At 43.6% G+C, this 22,955-nt stretch overlaps 1 protein-coding gene across 1 annotated transcript in view; it reads right to left on the bottom strand.

The window, feature by feature from the left end:
* Nucleotides 1-15,324: 15,324 nt before the first annotated feature.
* The window catches only part of PLCXD3 (phosphatidylinositol specific phospholipase C X domain containing 3), a 151,605-nt gene continuing 143,974 nt past the window's right edge, over nt 15,325-22,955 (bottom strand). Inside the window, exon 3 of the mRNA XM_028524017.2 lies at nt 15,325-21,945. Coding sequence (XP_028379818.1) covers nt 21,792-21,945 — 154 coding nt within the window. The 3' untranslated portion in view covers nt 15,325-21,791. The remainder of the gene's footprint in view (nt 21,946-22,955) is intronic.

Raw genomic sequence — 22,955 nt, 5'->3', positions numbered from 1 at the left:
TCTGGCTCAGGGAGGATTTTTCTAGGATTGTGAGCTGTGAAAATGAGAGTCTTTGTGAGGCAGTAACTGCAAAAGGCAGATCGCAGAACCTGAAAGTAAGTACATTGTGGTCTGGAGTCATTTAACGAGGGGTAGGTGTCAGCCTAACGATCTTCAACTGATACTGCTTTTCCTGTTGAGTCTTTTTATTCTTCTGGTGCAGAATCGTTCTAATTTGCAGATCGAGGCCTCCAGAATCTGAATCTGGAGCCTGAGTCAGGGATGATGGCCAGCTAGATCTCAGGAAATGTCCGTTCTGAGAGTGATTTCAGGGGATCCTCGGCTGCTGTTTCCCTGCCCCCACAGGCAGCGGTGGGATGTGGCAGCTAACTGTTTGAGAGTCAAGCAGACGAGTCCTGAACAGTGGTCAGTTAACTCATTCATCAATGAGGAAATGTAAAAACTATCATTTACAATATTGAATAGCGGACTAAGCCGATTAATGGTAATTTTCTCTGAGCTTCACAACCCAAATAAACAATAAAAATGTGCAACCAACCCACACCTTGAAGATTTCCGCCCCTTTGTACCCTCACCGCTGCCCTGCACACTCTTGCCTCTTATTCCTGTCATTGGTTTCCTCCCTTAGTCTGCCCTGATTCCACCCCTTTATCCTCTACTTTTTTATTCTCCTGCTTTCCTGGATCTCTTGCTTTAACCGATCATGTTTCGAGGACTACGGTAGCTTACTTTTCCTTCGAGTGTATTACACATTTAATGGATGACCATTTTCCCTTTTAAAAGCTGGTAGATTGAATCTTTTTCTCTATAAACAAAGAACTTTCGTATTTTTTTTACATTTAATTGGTTTTCCTCTGAAGGATACTAATACTGAAGGAAGGGTCTTATTCTTCCTGGCCCAGCCGTTTCTCCTCCAGGCTCTGTATTGCGAACTCCCTACAGCTTCTCAAGTCAAGTTACTTAACTACCGGGTCTTGATAATTTATTACCTGTCAGACACTGAGACACAGATGCTATAGATTAAATAATTGATTCCTCCTTTTCTCCCAGAGCCTCCATACTTGGGGGGACAAGGCATAAAACTACACAATGCATAATTTAAATGAGAGTTCAAGACATTCTATATACATTTCCTACTGTGTGTGCTGTTAAGAGGTTTCAAAGTCAAATTACAACAGACCCAATTTAGTGATACAATTATATGGTCCTGAATTCTCCAGTAACAGATTGGTTTCTAATAAAGGACGCCTCTGAAATCTCTTTTAAAGGAAAGGAGGAAGAATACATTTTTATTCTCTTTTAGAATGACACCTGAAAAGGTGATGCAGTCATGAGTTCTATAGGCAGTGATATTTTCTCTTTTCCTGGGGTTATTACAATAGATTTACCCCATATTCTGGACTCATTATCGCTGGCACTGACTCAAAATAGAGTTTCACTTAGAAAGACACGTCTTTCCTAAAATGTATGACTAATATATGACATTTAAAATGTCATTTTAGATGTAATAGTTAAGTCCCTGGACTCAATCAGGCAAAGACAGCAGTACTCTCTATAAAAGGAATTTCAGAGAGAAAAATGTAGCCACCTTTTTTTTTTTTAAAGAAGATGAAAAAATGCTTCCTTAGGTTACTTACCACTTGTCTGGGATGGGGATAAATTGTGTGGCCCAAGGAGTCCTTAACTGGGAAAAAGAGAGCGTTGTTTTTGGCCGCCTTGTCTGGGATGGGTGAGAGAGGCTGACCCCCTTTCGTCTCGGGACAACATGTGTTTTGACGTCATCCTTGCACCTGAGAGGCTCACAGATCAGTGGCCTCACCTGGGGTCACAGGTCAGCGTGGAGAGAGCCAGATAAGAAGATACAATGTTTCATATGTTTTTCCCATGTCCACTTACATTTTAATTAGTTTATAAAAAATTGATTTCTACATGGTGGGCAGGGGCAGGAGTTGAGTGTAGGAGAAATCAATGTGCGTGAACCACCTGCGGGTTCTCAGAAATGCTGCCCCGCTGACTTGGTTAACGAAGGGGCCCAGAGACTTTGAACCACCTCGTGCCTGAGGAGAGAAGGAAGGGGTAGGGGTGAGGCAAATGGAGAGCTGGAGGTGGGAGGTACTTAAGATTCCAAGAAAGATGATGAAAAAGAAAAAGGAGGAGGAGGAGAAAAATAGAGTGAAGAATAGAATGCCGGCTTGACCAGGGAGAGGAAATAACAGACTTTCAGGACCTCTGGTTTAGACGAGAGGAGGTCACTCAGTGGGCTTGAAACAAAGTGTGAATACACTGCTTAGTGGGGCTGGAACGTTTCTAATCTCAAAATATTTGCATATGTATGTGTGCATATGTGTGTGTAAACAGGTAATATATGCATATTTTAAGTGTTTAAAAGGTTTACAAAGACACACAGTGAAAATATTCCCGCAGTCACTTTCTCTGAGCCACCCCTGTCCCAATTCTGATGACACCCATGTTACCAGTTGCATGTGCGCCCTTCCAGAGGTATCTGTACCTGTGTCACATGACCACATCGACTTGCTTCCTTTGTCTGTACGGCGGGCAGGGGTTTTTGAGTCTTACCGCTTTGCTCATCAGTTCAGCCATCTGAAACTTAGGTGCTTCCCCTGTAACCGAAGGCAAGCTGAGGGTCGTCAGAATTGGCTAGAAGGCCAACTCACTTTCCCAAGAGAGGAAGAAGAAAATAGAGGAAAAAATTGCTGCGAATGTGGCAATACAACGGATGTGTTGATGAGGGTCACTGTTAGAAATCTGCAGGTGCATGCACGACGGAACATACTATGTCACTGAGCCCTGCCGCACGTCACTGGACACACCTCAGAAGAGAGATGACGTGAGTGAACCACAGAGAAAGCCTGAGGAGTAATGGGACCTCAACAAAGGAAGGGTTCCTGGTAGAGCTATGTTAGATCATGGTTTAGGTAAGTTTTTCAAGGATTACCGTGTAATATTCCTCTTCAGAATTTTAGAAACAATTTCAAAAGCATGTCCAGAAAAAAATGAACAGTCTTTGACGCCTTGAGTTATTTATTACCTATGGCTGTGGTATATAGCCTCTTCTCACCTTCAACTCTAACTCCTCAAAGTCAGAAACTGTACTTTGTTTATCCTTATGTTTCTTACTGAGCTTAGCCTTACCAGGTAGGTAGTCTACAAACACATGTTGGATAAATGAGAAAATGAGTACATGTACAAATAAATCAGCCAACCCGTTAAACAATCTGTGCTTTAATGTCTATACTTTCAACAAGCAGTATTTCCATTTGAGCACTGATGAGAACAGAAAAAAGGCACAACAGTCCATTTTTAATAGTACTTCATGATAACGTTCCGTGAACTACAAGGTGCACTTCTTATGTCAGTTTTGCTAGATTAAGATGTTAACGAAGAAAAATTCAATGAGCCTTGAAATGCTTTTTTTAGCTGCTCAACCTTCACTTTCAAAAGGGTAACTGAACAGCTGTGTGTCTGGAACAAAAGACAAATTAAAAATAAGATTAATTAAGCGTTAAGTTGATATTTTAAAAAAAACACAAATTTCAGTACTAGAAGTGGTGAAATCAATCATGTCAAATGCGCTATTATATTGGGAGGTTTTAATTTCATTAATTACTTAAAAACTGACTCAGTCTGAACAATTGGAATATCAAACAAAGAACGCAGGCTTTTACATATGCAACAAGCTCCGGAAGAGTTGTCCATTAACTATTATGATTGCTGCAAAAAAATAAAAAGTAACATTGTTTGCACAGCATTGTTATCAGGAGCCTCTACTTTTGACATTTGGAAAGCGAGGATAGCAAACGTCTTGAAAAGTTGAAACGCCAGTTCATTATGATGTCTGACATTTGGGAGCTGCTATTATCTTCTGCAATTTAAAACTCAGAATGTACAAAGTGCAGTCATGTCCTCCGGCGCAGCGAGTAAAGGGCCTTACACAAACCTCCGGGCTCACCTGGGAAGCCAGCACGGAGGCACACAAAGCTGCCGGTTCTGAATCTGAACATTTATTTCTTCCCACCTCACCCCCAACATTTGTAAAATAATGAGTTTTTACCTTCTGCAGCAAACAGAACTGTATGTGCCAGAGACTGATTTTTATATGGGAGGATTCAAAAATCTGTATGACCTTCGCCATCACAGCTAGGAAATTTTCCTGGAACATTTATCGGGTGCTGTTTGTTGCTCATTTGTTTGTTTTATTTGTAATCAGAATATGAAAGCATATGAAAACATCTTCCGAGCTACTTAGGATTCTGCTCAGAATGTCAATAATAGTCGTGATGCTGCTGTGTGTTTATGCATAAGCTTTTCTGGTCCAGACATTCCTCTCTGGTAATATCAGGAGATATTTTCGGTAACATCTGCCACAGAATATATCCAACTGCAGAAACTCTTCAAGATCCAGAGCCTCAAAAATCACAGAAGCTACCCCTGAGAGCCCTGAGCCCTGATAATCTTCTGGGCCCTGAACCTGATCACCCACTTTCTTTTTCATCAAAGGAATCGTCCTTGGGATTGAGAAAAGGGCACCGACCCTTTTATCCTCGCTCCTTTCTTTGTCTTGCACTGGAAACCTTGCTGCTGTCCTGAAGATTGGTTTGCTCCATGTACTGTGCTCACATTTCCTGCAGGTGATGAGCAAAGAAAACACATCCCCTTTCTTCCTTCCTCACAAATACTTCAAGAAAAAGCACCCTGTGGTTTGTACAATTGACAGCTGCAACCATCGCTCCAGGGCAGATTGGGAAAAGCTCATATGCTCTCGAACAGAACCCAAAAGTGTCTCTTCCTGTACCTTGTGGCCGAGGCGAGCGCTTTGTGGCTGCTCTGTGATTTAATTCAGGGGAGAGGTAGCTGCTGCATTTTCAATTGATATATAAAAATAGCTCCTTGCGCTAGACGCTGTCTGACGTCAATGGGATCGTTAAAAAGCAGTGACCAGTCCACAGACTGTCTCCGTGGAAGCGGCTGAAGGTCAGTGTGCAGACACCAAAGCCGCATCATTTTTCCTTTTGACAGACAGCCATCTTCTCCTGTTGCAAGATAATTTTCATCTATCATTTAGCTAATGTGCGGTCCAATCTCAAGGTTTCCCCCCCCCCCCATTAAATCATGCCACATAATCCTCTATCCATGGTCAGCCAGCCATGTATGAGAGGTGTTCCTGTCCTGTGGGCATGGTGGAAATGGATGGTGGGGGACCTTCGGAAATTTCTCAGTAGACTCAAATAGATGCAAGCCCACAGACCAGCTCTTATTGGTCTTTTTGTTTGTTCGTTTCCAGCCACGGGCATGTATGCGTGCTGAAACTTCTAGAAGGGGCTGATGCAGGGAACCACCGAACAGCAAGCAGTATGGTGCCAAGGCTCACTTACAAGTTCTGTCCAGGAGATGGAGCCCATACCCAGAGCCAGAGGTGACTATTGAAATGTCGGACAGGATCAGGCTCAGCAGTGTGCCAAATTCACTCTCCTATAGAGTGTCCTGCTGCCCTTTCCTCTGATCCAGAGTCCCTTCCCTGTGCCTCACCATTGAGCTGAATTCTGCCCGCCCTGCAAGCGACCCTGACATCTTGCCCAGCCACGCTGGCATCATATTATCTTCCCCTTCTTGAATAAACCACTCCAGCCCACGGACATGGCCCCAGCTCAGACCTTCAACAAGGTCTTTCTCTGTTTCACAAAAGAATACTATCCTGGCCCCTGTTTACTGTACCCTCATGCCATCCTTCCCCACATGCCAGGGCAATCCTGTAAACAGCCAACCTGATTGTGTTGGCCCCGCTGCACACCTTTTAAGCAGGCCAACTCATCCCTGTTCTAGCCTGAGGCCAGTTAAACCAACCTTTGGCTCTCCCAGTCTTGGGACCCTTGGTTTTACGCTATCCTTGCTTTTCCTTACCCATGCATTCCTGCAACCATTGGCCTTGTGATGCTCTTGATTTCATCTATCCTGCTCACCCCTCCAAGTTGACATATTTAGCTTTCTTAATGTTGAACAGTTGTATTTTCTTTTGAATGTGATTTGTAGTAGTCTTATGACCACTTGAGTAACCACTCTGCTCAACAGACATCCAGACGCAGCCTCATGCCAGAACATGACTCGCCTTCGTCTTGGGAGCACACCAGATACCACTCATTTCCTGCAGGACATGGCATCGTACACAGAACCCCAGCCCACCGTGCCACACTCGTCTACCCTTTCCCACTGCACAGCTCAGCGGCAGCCACTGAACCCACGCGGTCTTCCCACTCTTTTGCCATGCCATGGCTTAGGCTTGTGAGATGCTGTTCACCATTTTTCATTTGACAACTTCAACCTTTAATATCAAACTCAGACATCATCATCCTCAACCAATTTAATTGATCCTAACTATGTGTTCCCACGGAAATGCATATATATATTTCTAGCACTGATGCTTTACAACTGCCTAATGTTCGTCTGTTTTCCCCCCTACAATTTGATTTTTTACAATAGAAGAAGCTGATATTTTATTTATCTCTTTATCCTCAGATAGAGATTTCTACACAGAGTCTGTCAGATGATGGTTCCTCAACAAGTGTTTGTTGAATGAACAAATAACCTACACCATATATTTCAATACATCTTTATTTTTTTACCTGTACTATCTAATAATTATTTTTTGTTTGTGAATTGTTATCTCTGATTAATCATAAGCATGATGTATAATAAATATTTTTAAGCTACCCTATATAGTACCTAGGTCATCTTGAGGATTTATACTTGAACTATGGTCTATTTCTTAATATTAGCCTCTGGTTTATATTTAACCTATATTGTGACATTTTCATCTATGAATATATCCTGTCATACTTGAACTTTTAGCCTTCACCATTTCTCAGGGTAATAAAATCCTAGGCAATGTTGTTCCACATCTTTATTTTTACATATAATGGCTCCAATCCTAGTCCGATAGAACTGAAACAAGAACGTCGCTTAGATGGTGAAGGATTAAAGTTGGCAAGGGCAGCTAGCTCGAGGACCCCTATGGGAGAACACTTGTCACAAGAGATATTCTTTATCGGTGTTGCCTTTGGTCATGTCTGTGTCCTGCTGTCATTGTGCAATACAGCCCTAATAGTTTAGAGGGAACCCTGTTCTAATCCGGGCTCTTTTCCTACGGAGACTTGGAGATGCCCACCTGGTTCCTAACTGTGTACTGCAGCCAGTTTACCCAGCATCGACTCAAGAAGTCCTCCCATTACACAAGTGTCTACAATTCATCATGTCCAAAGTGGGAACCAATGACCCACCTTTCCAAAGGTGCACATCCTGAAATTTCTTCCACGTGCATAATCAGCATAACAATTGATTGATTTTCTCAAGTTAAAAACATGGGAGTAATATTGGACCCTCTTTCTTCTTAGCCCTCACACTGAACCAGACACTAAATCCTGTTTTCAAATCCACTCTCTTTTCTCTAGCTCATTGCCTTTGTTCTAATCCAACTGCCATCATCTCCTGAGTTCCTGAAAAATATTTTATTTGGCTCTTCTAATTTATTTCCCAAATAGTATCCAGGGAAATTTTTTTTAAAATTTTTTCAAAGATTTTATTTATTTATTTTTAGAGAGGGAAAGGGAGGGAGAAAGAGAGAGAGAGAAACATGAGTGTGCGGTTGCCTCTCATGTGGCCCCCACTGGGGACCCGGCCTGCAACCCAGGCATGTTCCCTGACTGGGAATCGAACCTACGATGCTTTGGTTCACAGCCCGAGCTCAATCCACTGAACTATGCCGGCCAGGGCCCAGGGAAACTTTTTAACAAACAAATATGATTAGTTCCCTCTCTTGCTTAAAATCTTTGAGTGGCATCAGATTGCCTTTAAAATACAGTCGCAAGACCTTGCGTCACCTCTACACCTTCTTCTCAAGCTCCTCCCTCCCCCAGTTCACAGTCCTCCCTGGGGTTCTCTCTGATGCATGACCTTCCCATGCTTTCGTTGAGTGCTGCTCCCCGTGCTCCCTGGGGCCTTTCTTCTCCTTCAACTGGCCCTCGCCTCCTGGTCCTTTCATACTCAATGAGAGCATCCCTCCTCGGAGCCTGCTATGACCCCCAGGTTAAGTCAGATAATTCTTTTGTACGTCCACTCACAACTCATGACTTTCAATCCATATGGCATATTACATTTGTCGTTATGTCATTATTGTATAGTAATTAGTTTTAGCTTCCTCTGCTATAGTGTAGAAATTTCCAGGAGGACGAGGATGTGTACTCCTGTATCTTGTTCACCTCTGTATCTATAGCATATATGAGAGTACCTGGAAAATAGGTATTTCAATTAGAATACTAATTCAACCACAAAATGAATGCCTCTTTTATATGAGTGTTCAGCTATTTATTGAGATTCTAAATTTTTCATTAGGCTTGGCTATACATCTTTATGGCTAAACTGATTTGAAAACAGGTAAAATATTGGACTAAACGTTATTCTTTTTGGCAAAATTGACTTCTTTTTAACCGCCTCGATAAGAAGCTATTCACACTCGAAAACAGCATAGACAGGAAGACAACAAGCTCTACTCAGGGCTTCTCGGAACAAGGAGAGGTTTTGTGATTCTGAACCTGTGTTAGTTAATTGCCTACACGGGTACATCAGTGGGGAGTCAGACCTTGTCTTTTTGTTTAAGTGGCTCAGTAAATATGTGTTTATATCTTGTTGGGCAGATACGGGTCGTAACTAATCACTGAGAGCCACCTCTAAGCGGCTGTTAATGGAAAAATGCAGAGCAATCAAATCAAATCAATAATGATGGCTTAGAGCAATTGCAGAAAGAGGTGGCGTAATTAGACTTCGTATTGTCTGGCTTGTTTCAGGTCACTTGGAATGTATTTTTGGCTTAAATATACTTATTGTGACAATGCTGTTATGGGTAACTTTTTCAGCACTCTTGGGAACAGATTAGATTTTAGGACTTTTTTTCCTGATACCTTCTATTTTAGTGCAAACAATATGAGCTTGGAAGTCAGGCAGTTCTGGGTTGAAATCCTACTTACAAATTTGGCAATGCTCTGACATTTTTATTCTTTGAGAGGTCCTGTTTTTTCTACTTCATGGCTGTTCTGATTGAAATAAATAACAAGTATAAAATGCCAGGCAGATAATAGAGGTTGGGTAAAGTTAGCTTTCTCTTCCCACACACCACCCCTTGATTTTCTCCTTCTTTCTTTTTCCTTACCCCAACTCCTTTGTCTTGGTCTTCCTGGTCTGTGAGGCTCCTGGTGACTTTCTTTAATGTCCAGGATATTGGGTGGCTAGCATATTGGCTTCTAGATTCTACAGAATCCTGTAGGTGAGGGAAATTCAAGCCTTCCTTAAGCACATTGGTAACTAGTGAAAAATTCCACTTCTTTGTTTTTCTGATGAAGAGTCTGTTTCCATTGACTGATGAGTTTACAATCTTTTTTTAGTATGTTCTATGGACACCTGTTGGAGAACGTAAACTTAGATTAGTAGCTGAGCTCATCTGGAATCCCGTTGCTTTGGTGTAGCGGTATAATTGTGATAGGGAGGGAAGGAAATGGCATAGAGAAATTTGGATGCGCAGTTATAACGTAGCCTAGTGGAGAATCATGAGGTCTTCAGTAGTAAGAGGACATGGGGAAAAAATCATCCTTTGCTCCTCAGCTATGTCAACTTGAATAGGTCATTTAAAATCTCTGAGCCCTAGTTCCTTTATTTACAAAATGAGGTCTTTTTCTGGCAGGGTTTTATGAGTGTTAAATGAGACAATGCACGTGTAAAGTTTATTTCAACAAGGGAAGCATTCTAAATGCTGTCATTTGTTTTTTCCTTAAGAGAAGGCAAAGTGTGATTCCCAGTATAAGGCCTTCTTCAGCATCTGCAGAAGAGGGACTATGTATCTGGAAAAAACTATGATGAAGGCTAGCCAATGGAAGCAGAGAGAGAGGAAGGAGATCAACATTTGTTCAATTCTTAGAGTTTCCTGGGGCATAGAAACTGTAACTCATCCTTTTCTGGTAAATATCCTGGAAGGAAGGAAGAAAACCCTGGACTCCTCCTGCCTCATCAACACATCTAGAATCCCATGGATGCCTGCAAGGCATTCTAAGAAAGCAAAAAAGCTCTACTCCACTCCTCACTCACAGAACTGATCCAGACCAGGGACTGGACATGGAGATGGATGAGTTGTTGCTCAAAAGATTTTAAATGATAAAACCGGAGCCCACACGTAGCCTCCTCCCAAGCAGCCCGTGGGAAATAGAGGGACTGGCTGACTGGGCAGGTTCTGCGCACTCTGGTACCCCTCCCTGAATTCTTTCTTGTCTCTGGGATGTGGAACTGAAGTCAAAGCCACGGAGGACGACCTGAAGGGTAAGTAGAGGCAATGGCTCCCCCAGGGCGTGATTTCCGGGGGTTGGTGAAGTCTCTGCAGAGGACATCTGTGCCTGCGCCTGACCAGGGCAACCTCTCACACCTGCTAGTGGCAGGGCTCTGGTTTCCCAGGTAAGCCACCGTGTCCCCATTCTCAGGCCACGCTCACGGGTGCCGTGCTTGCTCGGAAAATTGACTTCAGGCCCAAATCAGACCAGTGAGGTTCAATTCTGTTTCTTGGTTGAAACTAGTGGGGAAAACAAGTACTTTTTGGTCATCACGTCTCAGTGTGGGAAAATCCTAGTTGAACACGGTCAGCACGGAAGTCAGGGAAACCGAGAGATGGGGGAAATCAAGCCCTGGGGATACGACGTGAGATTCCAGACCCTGTCATCCCCGAGGCTACTTCCTTTTCAGATTGGATTAGCTTGAGAAGTGTGCCCCCAGTTTGGGGGCTTACACTGATGTGAGCTGGATTTCCACCACTTACAAACTGGGAAGGTGAAAATGAATTTGGACTGACAAGGTGACACCAGCCTGGCCATGCAGCAGGCCGGACTCACAGGCAGAAACAAAGCGAGCTCTGCGGAGTGAACGGGAAATGCCCTTCCTCCCAATCACACACTGCAGCTCTGAGGTGCCGTGACAACCCCTGTCGGGGGTGTCTATGGCTATGTGAAATGAGATCAGGAAACATGAAACACCCCACTCGACGTGCAGGGCGTAATCACTCTGGCACGGGGAAGCAGCCTGGATTCACAGCCCGGGAGCGGAGCTTCAGATACGGGGCCACGTGCCGCAGCTCTCCTGACTCTGTGGGTCCAGGGGCAACAGGGCTGTGGGACTGCTTTGCAAATAAACCTGGTTTGCTTCGAGCCTATCAAAACAGCATTGTGCCTGAAGTGCATCCAGACTTCACCCTTTCCCAGAGCTCTGTAAAAGCTAGATGTTTTTTTTTTTTGGTTTGGTGAACTGGTCCATATTTCATCTCCGGTGTGACCTCTGTCATAGTGATGGGCCAATAGGCCTGATCTCTTCGGACCACAAGTAGTTACTGGTGGTTTTAGGTCAACGAGGTTTGGGAAACAAAAGTGTTTTAATTATTGTAGCCTTGTTTTCTATAATAACTCCAGCACTTAAATTGGTTTTATAATGAAAGATCTGCTCATTTATTCTCCCCTCATCCCAAATATCTCGTGGAAAAGCCAATACTGTGAAGCGATTGCTTTAAGGTGGGCCGCGCAGCCGCACTGCCCAGAGTGGAGCGCCTGCAGTAGCGTCATTTGGGGGCTTGTTTGAAAGGCCGAATCTGGGGCCCGTCTCTGACTCGCTGCATCAGAACCTGCATTTGACTAAAATTCTGATGATCACGTGCACAGTAAGTTTGAGAAGTGCAGCTCCAGAAAGTCCTAGGCTTCTTTGTAGGGCACCCCAAGAAAATGGGAAGGTAAGAGAGGGGAGGGACACAAGGGTATTGGTCTCTCCCTTATGAAAACCATCCTGTAGTATATTATTTTGTGAGTTTTGCTTTTCTGTAAATGTTTCTTTAAAGGAAGAAACATTTGAAAACCCCTTCTTCAAGTCCAATCAATACTTCATTTTGAATGAGCTCATCTAATTGGGAGGAAACAGGTTTTGTTCGGGGTTGTTAGGGGAAGGGTGACTCCCACGAAGGAGAAGCTGGAAACTTGAATATCAAGTCCCCTCTCCAATTGTGTCACTTGTCCATGTGTGGAGATGGCGCCTGGTATTAGATGTTCTTTTAGGCCATGTGCTTCTGTAGTCCAAGAATGAGCCTAAAATAACAAAACTGGGAGGATGAGTCCCTCAGGGGCCTTTAGGACAATGTCTTGGAAGAAGAAAAGGCCAGGAAGGTAAATTCGACCAGGAATAAAACCTTGGTTCTCAGAGGAGGGTAGTGACCTTGAGAACAACATGATGGCTTTCTCTGGGATAATTTCCATCTTGAGCCCATGGATGAGAGAGAGACAGGGACAGAACAGGGGACAGGGCTGTATCTGAAAGTTGAATGAGCTTTTCACCCCTGATCTTGGGTAATTATTGGAACACAGGGGCCCTTCTGTCAGCGTGTAACCTGAAGGGAGGAGAAGCATTTCCTCACCTACCTTCACTTGCCCACAGGCCACGAGGACCTTCGCAGTGATGCTGAGCTGGGGAGGAGCAGTGCCAGCTGGGCCGACGGCCGGGTCTGATGGAGAAGGGGCACCACGAGTGGAGCCTGGCACAGCATCGGAATGAGAGAACAACAGAAGCCAATGGGCAGAGGCCGTGGGGTTTTTAAGTTAAACACACGAGAGACATCTGGTGGCTCAGGAAAAGGTGAGGAAGGGGACAGTCTTCCGAAAGGGTGCGCGAGCAGAGGTCTCGCGTGCAAGCAGGAGGCTGTGGAATTCTAGTGAATGTGTTCATGCAACCCCACTGGCATCTGCAAGCAGATGAGGAATGAAAAATTCAACAAGAGATTGTGTCGAAGTGCAAAGCGTACTTCTTCCACCCCTTCTCAGCTCCTTTTAAACAGATGCGTCAGAAGCCAAGTTCCCCTGGGTAAATCTTCTTTGCAGAGCGTGCGTTGGCTTTACAGCTGAGAGACCGGGTCTCCCTGAAGTCGGGGAGAAGGGTGTGCAGTGCACCCCACCCCTCCATTCTCTCAGTGCTGTGGGTATTCCGCCGAGGATCACAGGAGGTGGAGGACACTGACTTGGACTTTTCTGAACCTTCGTGATCACCTCACCGTGCTCAGCATATCCATGGTCCTTATCCAGCACTGGTCCACCACTGGATTGGGTCACAAGCACTCACAATTTCATTCCTCCGGTTCTGAATATGTTTCAGTAACCACCATGCCCCGGGAAAACAGAAATAGCTAAGATGTGCCTCTTACCTTCCAAGCTTAAATCAAAGGTGAATAATCTTATAGTCGAATGAGAAAATAATGATTGGCTCTAAATTAATACCTTTTGCCTTTTCCTCATGTCAAAATAGAAACCAGTCTGAAGGAACTTTCTTTTTTTGTCCCCAGAATGAAAGAGCACAGTTGAGTGATAGCTGAGCCGTTGTGTTGAGGCACACAATTTTTTCTCACTTATTTCTAGGCAAAACCCCAGGAGCAGAGCTTACCCATCCCGACGAGGAGAAGAGTGTGAGTGGAGAGAATGTTCTTCCCAGAGCTGCCCTGGGAACTGCCCGCCTCGGCCTTCTTGCCACCCGCCCCCGCCTGTCACTTAGGGCATGACCTCCGACCTTCTGCAATTTCATGTCGTTTACTTTGCCCAGTGGCTCCGGATGCTTCCAGGAGCAATGCCATCCACAGGACTGAAGGATGGCTATGGTAGAAGGTGCCTGGGTGCAGTCAGTTCACTTCCTGCCACTTAACTCCAGGGCAGCCATCATTACGGCTCATCACTAAGATCATCCATTGACCCGCAGGCAGGGAGAGCCAGTGATGAAACCTGCCATCGCAGTACAGAACGTCACAGTGTGACTTTTTACTGGGAAAGAACTCCTTCCTCCATTTCCAGATGATCTTGTCTCTCTTTTGATCTGGGAAGCGTCACCAGCCCTTGTGCCCTGTGTGGGGGAGACACTTCCTCACCCCTATGAGGTCAGCCTCTTCTGTCCAGAAAAAGCAGTCTCATCAGGCGCGCTGGAGGGAGCGCCAGTGGAAGGTGGCGTCTGACTTGTACAGTGTCCTGCGCCGGCCTCCTGTCCACAGCGGCGTGGAGGTGGCGGGGAGAGAAGGGGGGTCCGCTCTGCGTGACTGACCTCCTTCCAACTGTGCCCACTGTAGAAACGGGCCTTCCCTCTCAGGCTATCAGTATTGCTACCTAGGGACGTTACCTTGGAAAGGTCATCGCGAATAAATTTATGTTTATTTGTTTGAGGACAAAATGGTGTCCCCTATGAGCTCTGGTGAGAAACTAGCAAAGAAACCAAAGCATCGCAGGTTCGATTCCCAGTCAGGGCACATGCCTGGGTTGAAGGCCACAGCCCCCAGCAACCACACATTGATGTTTCTCTCTCTCTCTTTCTCCCTCCCTTCCCTCTCTAAAAATAAATAAATAAAATCTTTAAAAAATAAAAAAGTCCTCTTAAAAAAGTAAATAAATAACATCGTTTTTAAAAAAAGAAACTGGCAAAGATGTGCTTCATGCATTTGCCTAAAAAACATCTTAGAAATGCCTGTGGTACTCAGCAGGGAGCTGGCCAAATAGCAGGCAAGTGTTTGCGGAATGACCAAACAAACGTGTAATGGCTCTGAAGAAATGGCAGCGCTGTCATGTTAAGGACAAAGATACAATTATGTGCGGTGTTATTTGCAGATGCAGACTGTTTCATAAATGTGGAGATCATTACGGCTTTATAAATAGAAGTCCTCTAATGTTATGAACCTATTAGTGTATATAACAGGCAGAGCTTTCGGGAGACTTAACCAAGTTCAACTTCAAAGATAACCTTGGATCACATCTTTTCTTGCTGAATTATCTTTATAATACTATTATAATGCTTAAATTTTGTTTTAAGCATGATTTGAACCCCAGCACGGAGGGTTTATTTGGTGAAAGACAAAGGCAACTTCACTTCTGAAGTGTTTCGTGCATTGAGCATAATGGAAGTCCAGCATAAGATGGTGTTTTATACTATTGTTACACTATACTTCTGTCATAATGCTACATCGATACCGGCTTTTTGTGGTAATATCAGAATCTGAGAGCACCAGACTTCAGAGACACCTGACTTGGATGTAGGGAAATGCTCATGGCATTGCCGTTATTGTTGGAGAGTGTATTTTTTCACAGAGGAGATCCTAATATAATGATTCAGATTTTCTAAATGGAATTATATTTTCTGATGTTCTGAGTCATGTCCTATTGAAGAGTTCCGCTTTTGTGGATCTTGTAACGAAGTACTGATAAATAGGAAATGAAAACGGAAGGGTAACTGGTACCAGGAGTTTATTAGGCATTTCACTGGATACAAAGAAACTTTGTCTTACATGAAGAACACAATCATATTAAAAAAGTTCACATTTGCTAAACAGAATTGGCGGCATGTATTTTCTTTACACCACATTTATTAAAGTATCGATGACCAGATCCTAAAAAGAGAAGGCACAGGTCTGTCTCCCTCTGGTGAATTTCTGGGGTCCAACGCAGGAAATGTCACCAGCGCTGCACACTCCCATCCCTTAGAAATGAAGCAGATCAGCCCAAATGTGTGCAAGCGGGGCCGTGAAAGGGAAATGTTCTACTAGAGGACTGGGATTTTCTTACCACTCATGGGAATTTCAAGAGAGGAGGTAGGTACCAGAAATGTTCTAAAACTCCATGCACATTCAGATTGTGTCAAGGATTTGCTGTTGAATACAACAGTATTTGAAAACCCGATTCTAGGAATTCCTCCATGGTTCTCTTCTCGGCAAACTGTTCTAGAAACTGGCCTTACACCTCCCTGTTCTTACTCTGGGGTGACTTGGGGGTCCTCAGGAAAAGTGCTGGTTGTTAACAATTTGCTTGGGCAAGTCTGTCTGCCACGCGCTAACTTCCTTGTCTGAGTCCCCCACCTGCTGCCCAGCCTCCACCGAATCTCCTGAGAAGGCACCCACGGGGCGTGTCTATTCCCCGGACTCTGGCCTCCTCTTCTGGCCATCGAGGGAGTTCCTTTCTGGGTCAGATGTTTTACAATTCCACTGATGACCCGTTCTAGCCTAATAAAAATCATCTGTGGTAAGGTGATAATGAGGTGAGTAATGGGTTAGCTTGTTCCGTCTCAGAAAGAAAGAAACTGAATTTTAAGAGGTCTTGGTACTAAGTTAAAAGGTGATGTCACTTTCTAAATGGAGGCATTTTTCCTGGGTGAGGGTTTTGGTTGTCCCAATGACTGGAAAAGGCTCCTCTAAGGGAGTAATGGGGGACAATTTGCACCTCACAACAGGCCCATGAAGAGAAATTTTGAATGTGGGTGGCAGGAATCTTATAAAGACTCCACCCTTGCTAATTCCATCTGTAGTCGAGTTGGTCCTTCACAAAGCATTTGTGGGACTCGGCATGAATCGACAATTTCTGTCAGGAAGGGTATTAGGACTATAGATATTCACGAGGGGTATGAATTAACATGAGGGTGTGGGAGGAGGTAGGATTGCACCCCTTTTAGGTAGCCCAGCCGAAAAAGAGAGGCAGGATGAGCAGCATTGCCAGATAAGAGAAGAAATCACAGGACACCCAGTTAAACTTCAATTTCAGATTAGCAAATAATATTTTTTTAGTATGCTTCATGAAATATTTGGGAAATTCTTATACAAAAAAATATTTACTGTTTATCTGAAATAGAAATTTCACTGGGTGTTCTGTATTGTATCTGGCAACCCTCAATCCAGGAGAAAAAAAGGTAATGAGGATGGAGAAAGAGAGGAAATAAGAAGAGTAACATTCCGACCCAGACCCCCAGGCCCAGGGAAGCCCACGGAGTCTTCGCCTGGCGCAGGAGAACCTGTGCAGATACTCGAACTAGTCACGTGTTTTCTACTCCTGGACCACACACGGGCAAGCAGCAAGAGTGCAAAAGAGTGTTGCACGCTTGTGTTTGGGAAAGAAAACCATGCTGGGACCACTTCATGTTGACGGGTCTTTAGCGCCTCTCAGAGAGACAAGGCAGTTCATCCTTCTTGAGAAGATCCAATTTTTAAAAAGTCATGCTTTGCAGAAACAATGTTTTTCATGGGCAACTTATCCTCCTAAGCAAAATGGGTTCCGTGTTTGGAGGAGCAGCTTTAGACATGAGCTGGTTCTGTTGGTGATGGAAACCAATGAGAATTGAACCTCATTGCCTGACTATGGGTTTAATAAACGAATGGACGTTCGCAACTTTTGAGCAGCACGGGGCACTCCGCAAGCTGAACTATGGTCTGTGGTTTGTGGGGAACTAGGAGGAGGTCTAAAGTACATCCCTCGTATGATTGTTTAAAAGCCATTTTTTAACAAAGACATAATTTCTCTTTAAATTTGAATCCCGAATTGCAACAACAACAACAAAAAAAATGGCAATGAATTAAGGCTGGTCATAATGTGCCCTTTTTCTTTAGGATAAGTTTGATTTTCTTATAAGATACACTATGCTTACACGCAAATCACATACAAGCAGACACTTTTGACTCATACAAATATACGTGTAGAACTAATACCTGAAAATAGTCTCACACATGAAATAAAAATTACGCCATTATCAACAGACTCAACCAACACAATTTACAGATTATACAGAACGTTGTACCATTGTCACAGGGAAAACGAAACAAACGATTTAGAGCATCATGAGGAACTGCACGGACCAGAGGCGCCACCGATAAGTTACGGCAAATACAGCATTTACACCACTGTGTCACAATTCTAGCTGAAAAGACTAAAGTGCAGTAAAATAAATGACTTTTCAAAACCTTGTTTAGCATGTCCTGAGGGGCACTGTGCATACTTTTCTATGAGCAGGTCAAAAGGCAAGCACACTCGCTGAGGAGCCCTCATGGGCGTGAGAGAGACTGTGCCGCCGGACCCGCAAAACTGTAGAACTGAAAAACCCCTGAAAACATGCATTTCCTGAGACGTCCCACTTTCCGGTCTACAAGCCAAACAGGGGGCAACCTGAACAGACAACCCTGGCTAAAATAAGTCAGAACCTCCAAGAAGTTAAAGCAACTTGAAGTAAAGATCAGGGTTGGTTTGTTTGTCCTTTATATTCAAATCCGCGCTTAATTCACCAGCTCGCAGGGTAATGGCCAATGCAGTGAGTTTATTACTGCTAGGCATTTCTTATTTATCATGGTCTCATTTTTTTTTCATTGGTTTCCTAGTGACTTTTCTCCTTAAATAATTCAATATTGGAATTCAGTGTATGCCTACTCAGATTGGAGGCACTGATGTTAAGAGTTAAGACGGCAACAGAATTAGGTCGAGTGGTGACAGTTTCAACTGGAATAATGTGTGAGCATGTATTTGCATGTGCGTGGACACAGAGGTGTATACATGCCAACGCCTTACGTTCCAGTACATTCGCTGCTAGGTGGCACTCCATAAATAGTGATTTTCCCAATATGGCTGAAAGTGAAGATCGAGGTCATCATACAGAATATCCTAAGGCTTTTGAGAGATGCCTCCTCATCTCTGCACTCACCCGATTGTGTAGTAATAAGGGAGACACAGATGATAATGGCAGGAGCTCTCAGTTTGGTCCTTCAACAGGACAGACAGGAAAGCAAACCAAAAAATGATACTCTTGGCATATTTTCCCTCACCCCATCCGCTCCTTCAACTTCCTGCTGTCAATTATGTAAAAGCTGGATTTTGTTTCTGTTTTTTTTTGCCTTGCAGAATTTGTGGCACGAAGTCTTAAGAAACGAGCAACACGAAAATTGCACCAAGAAGTATCTCCTACCATCTTGGGGCCTCTCTGTAGCCCTGGACCCCCAGCTTGTCTGGAAAGACAGTGCCCAGCCAAGACAAAGCAGCGTAGGCTGAGAGGGTAAGCTCCGACTGCATCTCCCCGGTCCTCACCTCCACCTCTTTATTTAAGGCCCACGGCCAGCTCCCTAAGTGTGCTCCAGCGTGGGACCAATAAACAGAAGGCAGCCACAGGCATCTTCTCTCTATTCCCCTTTCAAAGGAATCCCTGCTAGTGAACACTCCCCAGTTGGAAGGCCCACAGTTTATTTCCACACGCTTCCTCCCTTAGAAATTAAGGCAAGTCCCTTTCCTCTCAGTGCCTGCTCCACGGGTGCTGTGTATCCACGTGGAAACAATAACCTGGGCTTGAAAGTTCCTTTTGTCAAACAAGTGCCTTTGTGCATGTCCTTAGCGGCAATAGAAAACTTCCTCCAGTTAAGAAACTGCACAGTCAGTCTAATCTTTCAGCATGTTTGTTTGTTTGTTTTTTTCTCCAGCACCGAAATGACAAATACAACAAAGCTAACTCTAAGCAAACTTTATAAGAAAGCATCTAAGTTCAAGAAAATACAACATAGTTACCTCCGCTATTTTATTCATTTTCCACGAGTACGTGGAAATATCTGTTTCCTGTCGTATTTATAAATTAAATCCTTGTGTCATTTCAAGTGTGCTTGGCTAAAGGTCCTCCTGAGGAGTGATGAATAATGAGTAGTCACGGAGAAAATCTGCCCCAAAAGCAACGTTACAGGACTTAAATTTCAATAATCCGTAGTCCCTTAAAAAGGATTTCTGTTTACTCCGTACACATGGAGCAAGTGAAAGGGATAGAAAAACAATAAAACTGCAAAGCAGAAAGGAAACTATCTTTGCAAATAATTTAGCCCCAAGCTAGATCATCTTTACAAAAATATTTGAATATAATCAGCAACTCTATTGTCAAAGGTCTTACCACTCTTTTTCATACATTGTTAAGGGTTTCACAGTCTTAAAATTAAATTATTTAATGTTGTCGATGTCTCCACTGAAAAGAAGAATTTGACTGTGTCTGTCCGTGTCTGCGTGTGTTTGCACGTGTTTGCGTGTCTCTGCCTGCACACGAGTGGGTATGTAATGACTCACTGTGGGGGGTGAAACATACACACTGCTGGAATGTAGACCGTATCTGTTGCACGTACACACGTGCTACTTGGTCTGCCACACATACTTACACGCTTTTCATAAACATTCTATTCAGCATAAATAGTTTTTCTTCCCTGCAGTTGCTAATGAATAATATTTTCTGATAATGAGCCTTTATAATCTTATCAACTCTTAATTACCTATAATCTTGACATACACCATCTTGGACTCAACTCCCTTGCCTAGGTCTAAGAGATTGAACCACACGACTGATATTTAGATTCACTAAAAGCTGAGGGCATGCTTTTATTTCTCTATGGCCCACTATACACGGACTGTGTTTTCCCAAGAAACGACTGAGGTGCAATTATTTCTAAACATGGAGATAAAATAATTCATAATTGTAAGAATTTCAGCAAATTTTATAGATTTTTATAAACGCCTCACAAAATTCCTGTTAGGCATATAGGTAAAGGTTATTGTGCTCTTTGAAGATTATTTTAGAGTTGTTAAATATCACAGGGACAGCGAGAAGGAATCAGTACTCGTAGTTGAGTTATCATTTTTCTTCCCTCTTTCTTCCCTGTACAACTGGACTGTCAAATGTTGGACTACGGGAATGTTCTCCTGTGCCTCGTTCTTGACCCTGGGGGCTGGGGGGATGGAACCCAGAAGGGCCGAATCAGTTTTCATTAAGTCTGCTCAGACCACACGTATTTAAGAATCTGCCAAAGGCGGTTCATAGATCCTTGAAATCTCATGGACATAGTTTCAAAAGCATTATCCTGACTCCTTCTGTCACCCTTCCTTTTCCTTCAACTTTAAGGGAAAAAAAAACCCCTCAAATGAAAGCTTCTTCAAATATGCTCCTCAAAATCTGGAATTTAGATTTATATCATTGGAAATCCCAATTTGATAAGGAAGCTTGCACAATCTTTTATTTCTTTCTCTTTCTTTTCTTCCCCTTTTTAAAAAAGATCAAAGGAATTGTCAGGAGAGCTTTTGTGAGAGTTCTCTGCAAAGTCGTCTGATTTTAGCACACTTTCATTCATCATTTTTCATTGACTGGGTGTTTGCAGGGCAATATTGTTAAGAGATTCTGAGTTAAAACAGCAACCATCCCCCACCCCCATTTTGCACTATAGAGTTGGCACGAATAGTTCTTCCACAGAATTGTTTACTCTATATTTATAGCTGCCTTAAATAGAAATACTATGAAACACTATTATTTTCATATAACACAAAAATCACTGGTTACGGCCTCCAATATTACTGATGCAGGGAAAATGACTTGCATATTTTCCATGACCCAAAGTTAGCAATGATTGCCCGATTGCAGATGACGACAGAATATTATGCCAAGTCCCACACAACAAATAAATTTTAGTGCAACAATGTAATACATGTTCTGTTGGGACAGTCCATCGTTTTGAGCCCCATACAGCATCTGATTAAAAAGAGAGCACGGGAGGGGGAGCGGGAAAGTTCAGTCAGAGGATATGGAGAGCGCGTAGGGGATCTAGGCTGAAACCAGAAACACAATCAAGTCAACACTCGCGAGTTACACGTTACAAAGACTAATTCTGAAAAACAAAATTCACTGGTCTTTTTTAAAACCTCTAACACTAGAAGGAGATGTTGCTCATCCAATGGGAAACGAAATATTTATACTAGTGCAGACTATGATAGTAATCACTCGAGAAATGGATTCCCCCTTTTCCCACCCACTACCAGCCCTAAGTCCCTCCGAGACTCAGTGGAACAGGAAGATCAGCGTGTTTGTAGATAATATGCCTAATACAATGCGTCTTCTCTATCTTACTCGTGAAGGCTCAGACAGTACTATCAAGTGTTGGCTTCTCCTTCCTCAAAGACATAGTTGAGCTTTATGACGGTGCTGATGAAATCACCGAGTTCTACAAAGTCGGCGGTGACGATATTGATGCCACTCTCTCCTGGCTTCTGCGTGCGGACCCACTGCATCATGGCAGGGAGAGCTCTGAGAAAGGAGAGAAAAAGAGAAGTCACAGAGGGCAAGAGACGGCCTTTCCAGCTCACAACCCCCAGGTTCCCCTTTAGTATTCCACCTGATTAAGATAAACGTCCCAATTATAGAATGGAGACACAGGGCCGAATGGACAATGGGAAACGCTTAACTTCCATAGAGACTCTGTGGGAGAAGGATTCACCATATTGGCCTCTGCTGGTCGCGGCGTTTTGGAGATCTCAGGTGCTGTGAGAGTCTAGAGTGAAGCTTCTCCTCTAAGAGAACATTCTGGCACTTGTGTTTTGGTCTGGCGCCATGTGATTGCAAGCTCTGCAAAGCGATGGGTGGCTAGGGTCAGAGATGAATGCGTGCGCTTAGCCAACATTTATTATAAACCCAATATTTTCAGGAAATGTGCTAGATACTGTAAATAGACATAACAGCAGAAATCCCTGCATTTGAAGAGTTAATGATTTGGTAGTGGGAAGGCAGGTGGGCAAGAGAAGAAAATATTAATATATTGCAATCGGGGATGTTCTTTTAAACACATCTACTATATATATTTAATCCTCACCTGAGGGTATGCTTATTGATTTTAGAAAGAGGAGAAGGGGGAAAGAGGGACAAACATGGGTGTGTGAGAGAGAAACATCAGTTGGTTGCCTCCTGTGTGCTCCCCGGCCGACTGGGCATCAAATCCGCAACCTAGGCATGTGCCGTGACCAGGAACTAAACCCGCAACTTTTTGGTGTATGGGACGGTGCTCCAACCAACTGAGTCACCCACCAAGGGCAAGCACCTATTACATTTTAGTTACCATTGGAGGTACTTAGAAAACTTGAATGAACAAAATAGATAAAAATTTCCACCAGTATGGAGCTTATATTCTAATAAGGACAGACATTAAAAAATAATCATAAATACATTATATCCTTTGATTGGATGGAATAAGTGCTATAAAAAAAAAGAGCAGAAGCCCTGGCTGGCGTAGCTCAGTGGATTGAGCGCGGGCTGCGAACCAA

This window comes from Phyllostomus discolor, chromosome 3, assembly GCF_004126475.2.
Source record: "Phyllostomus discolor isolate MPI-MPIP mPhyDis1 chromosome 3, mPhyDis1.pri.v3, whole genome shotgun sequence".
NCBI classification, from domain to species: Eukaryota; Metazoa; Chordata; class Mammalia; order Chiroptera; family Phyllostomidae; genus Phyllostomus; species Phyllostomus discolor.
The sequence above is the reverse complement of the archived record's forward strand: the minus strand, read 5'-3'. Positions and strand labels throughout refer to the sequence as shown.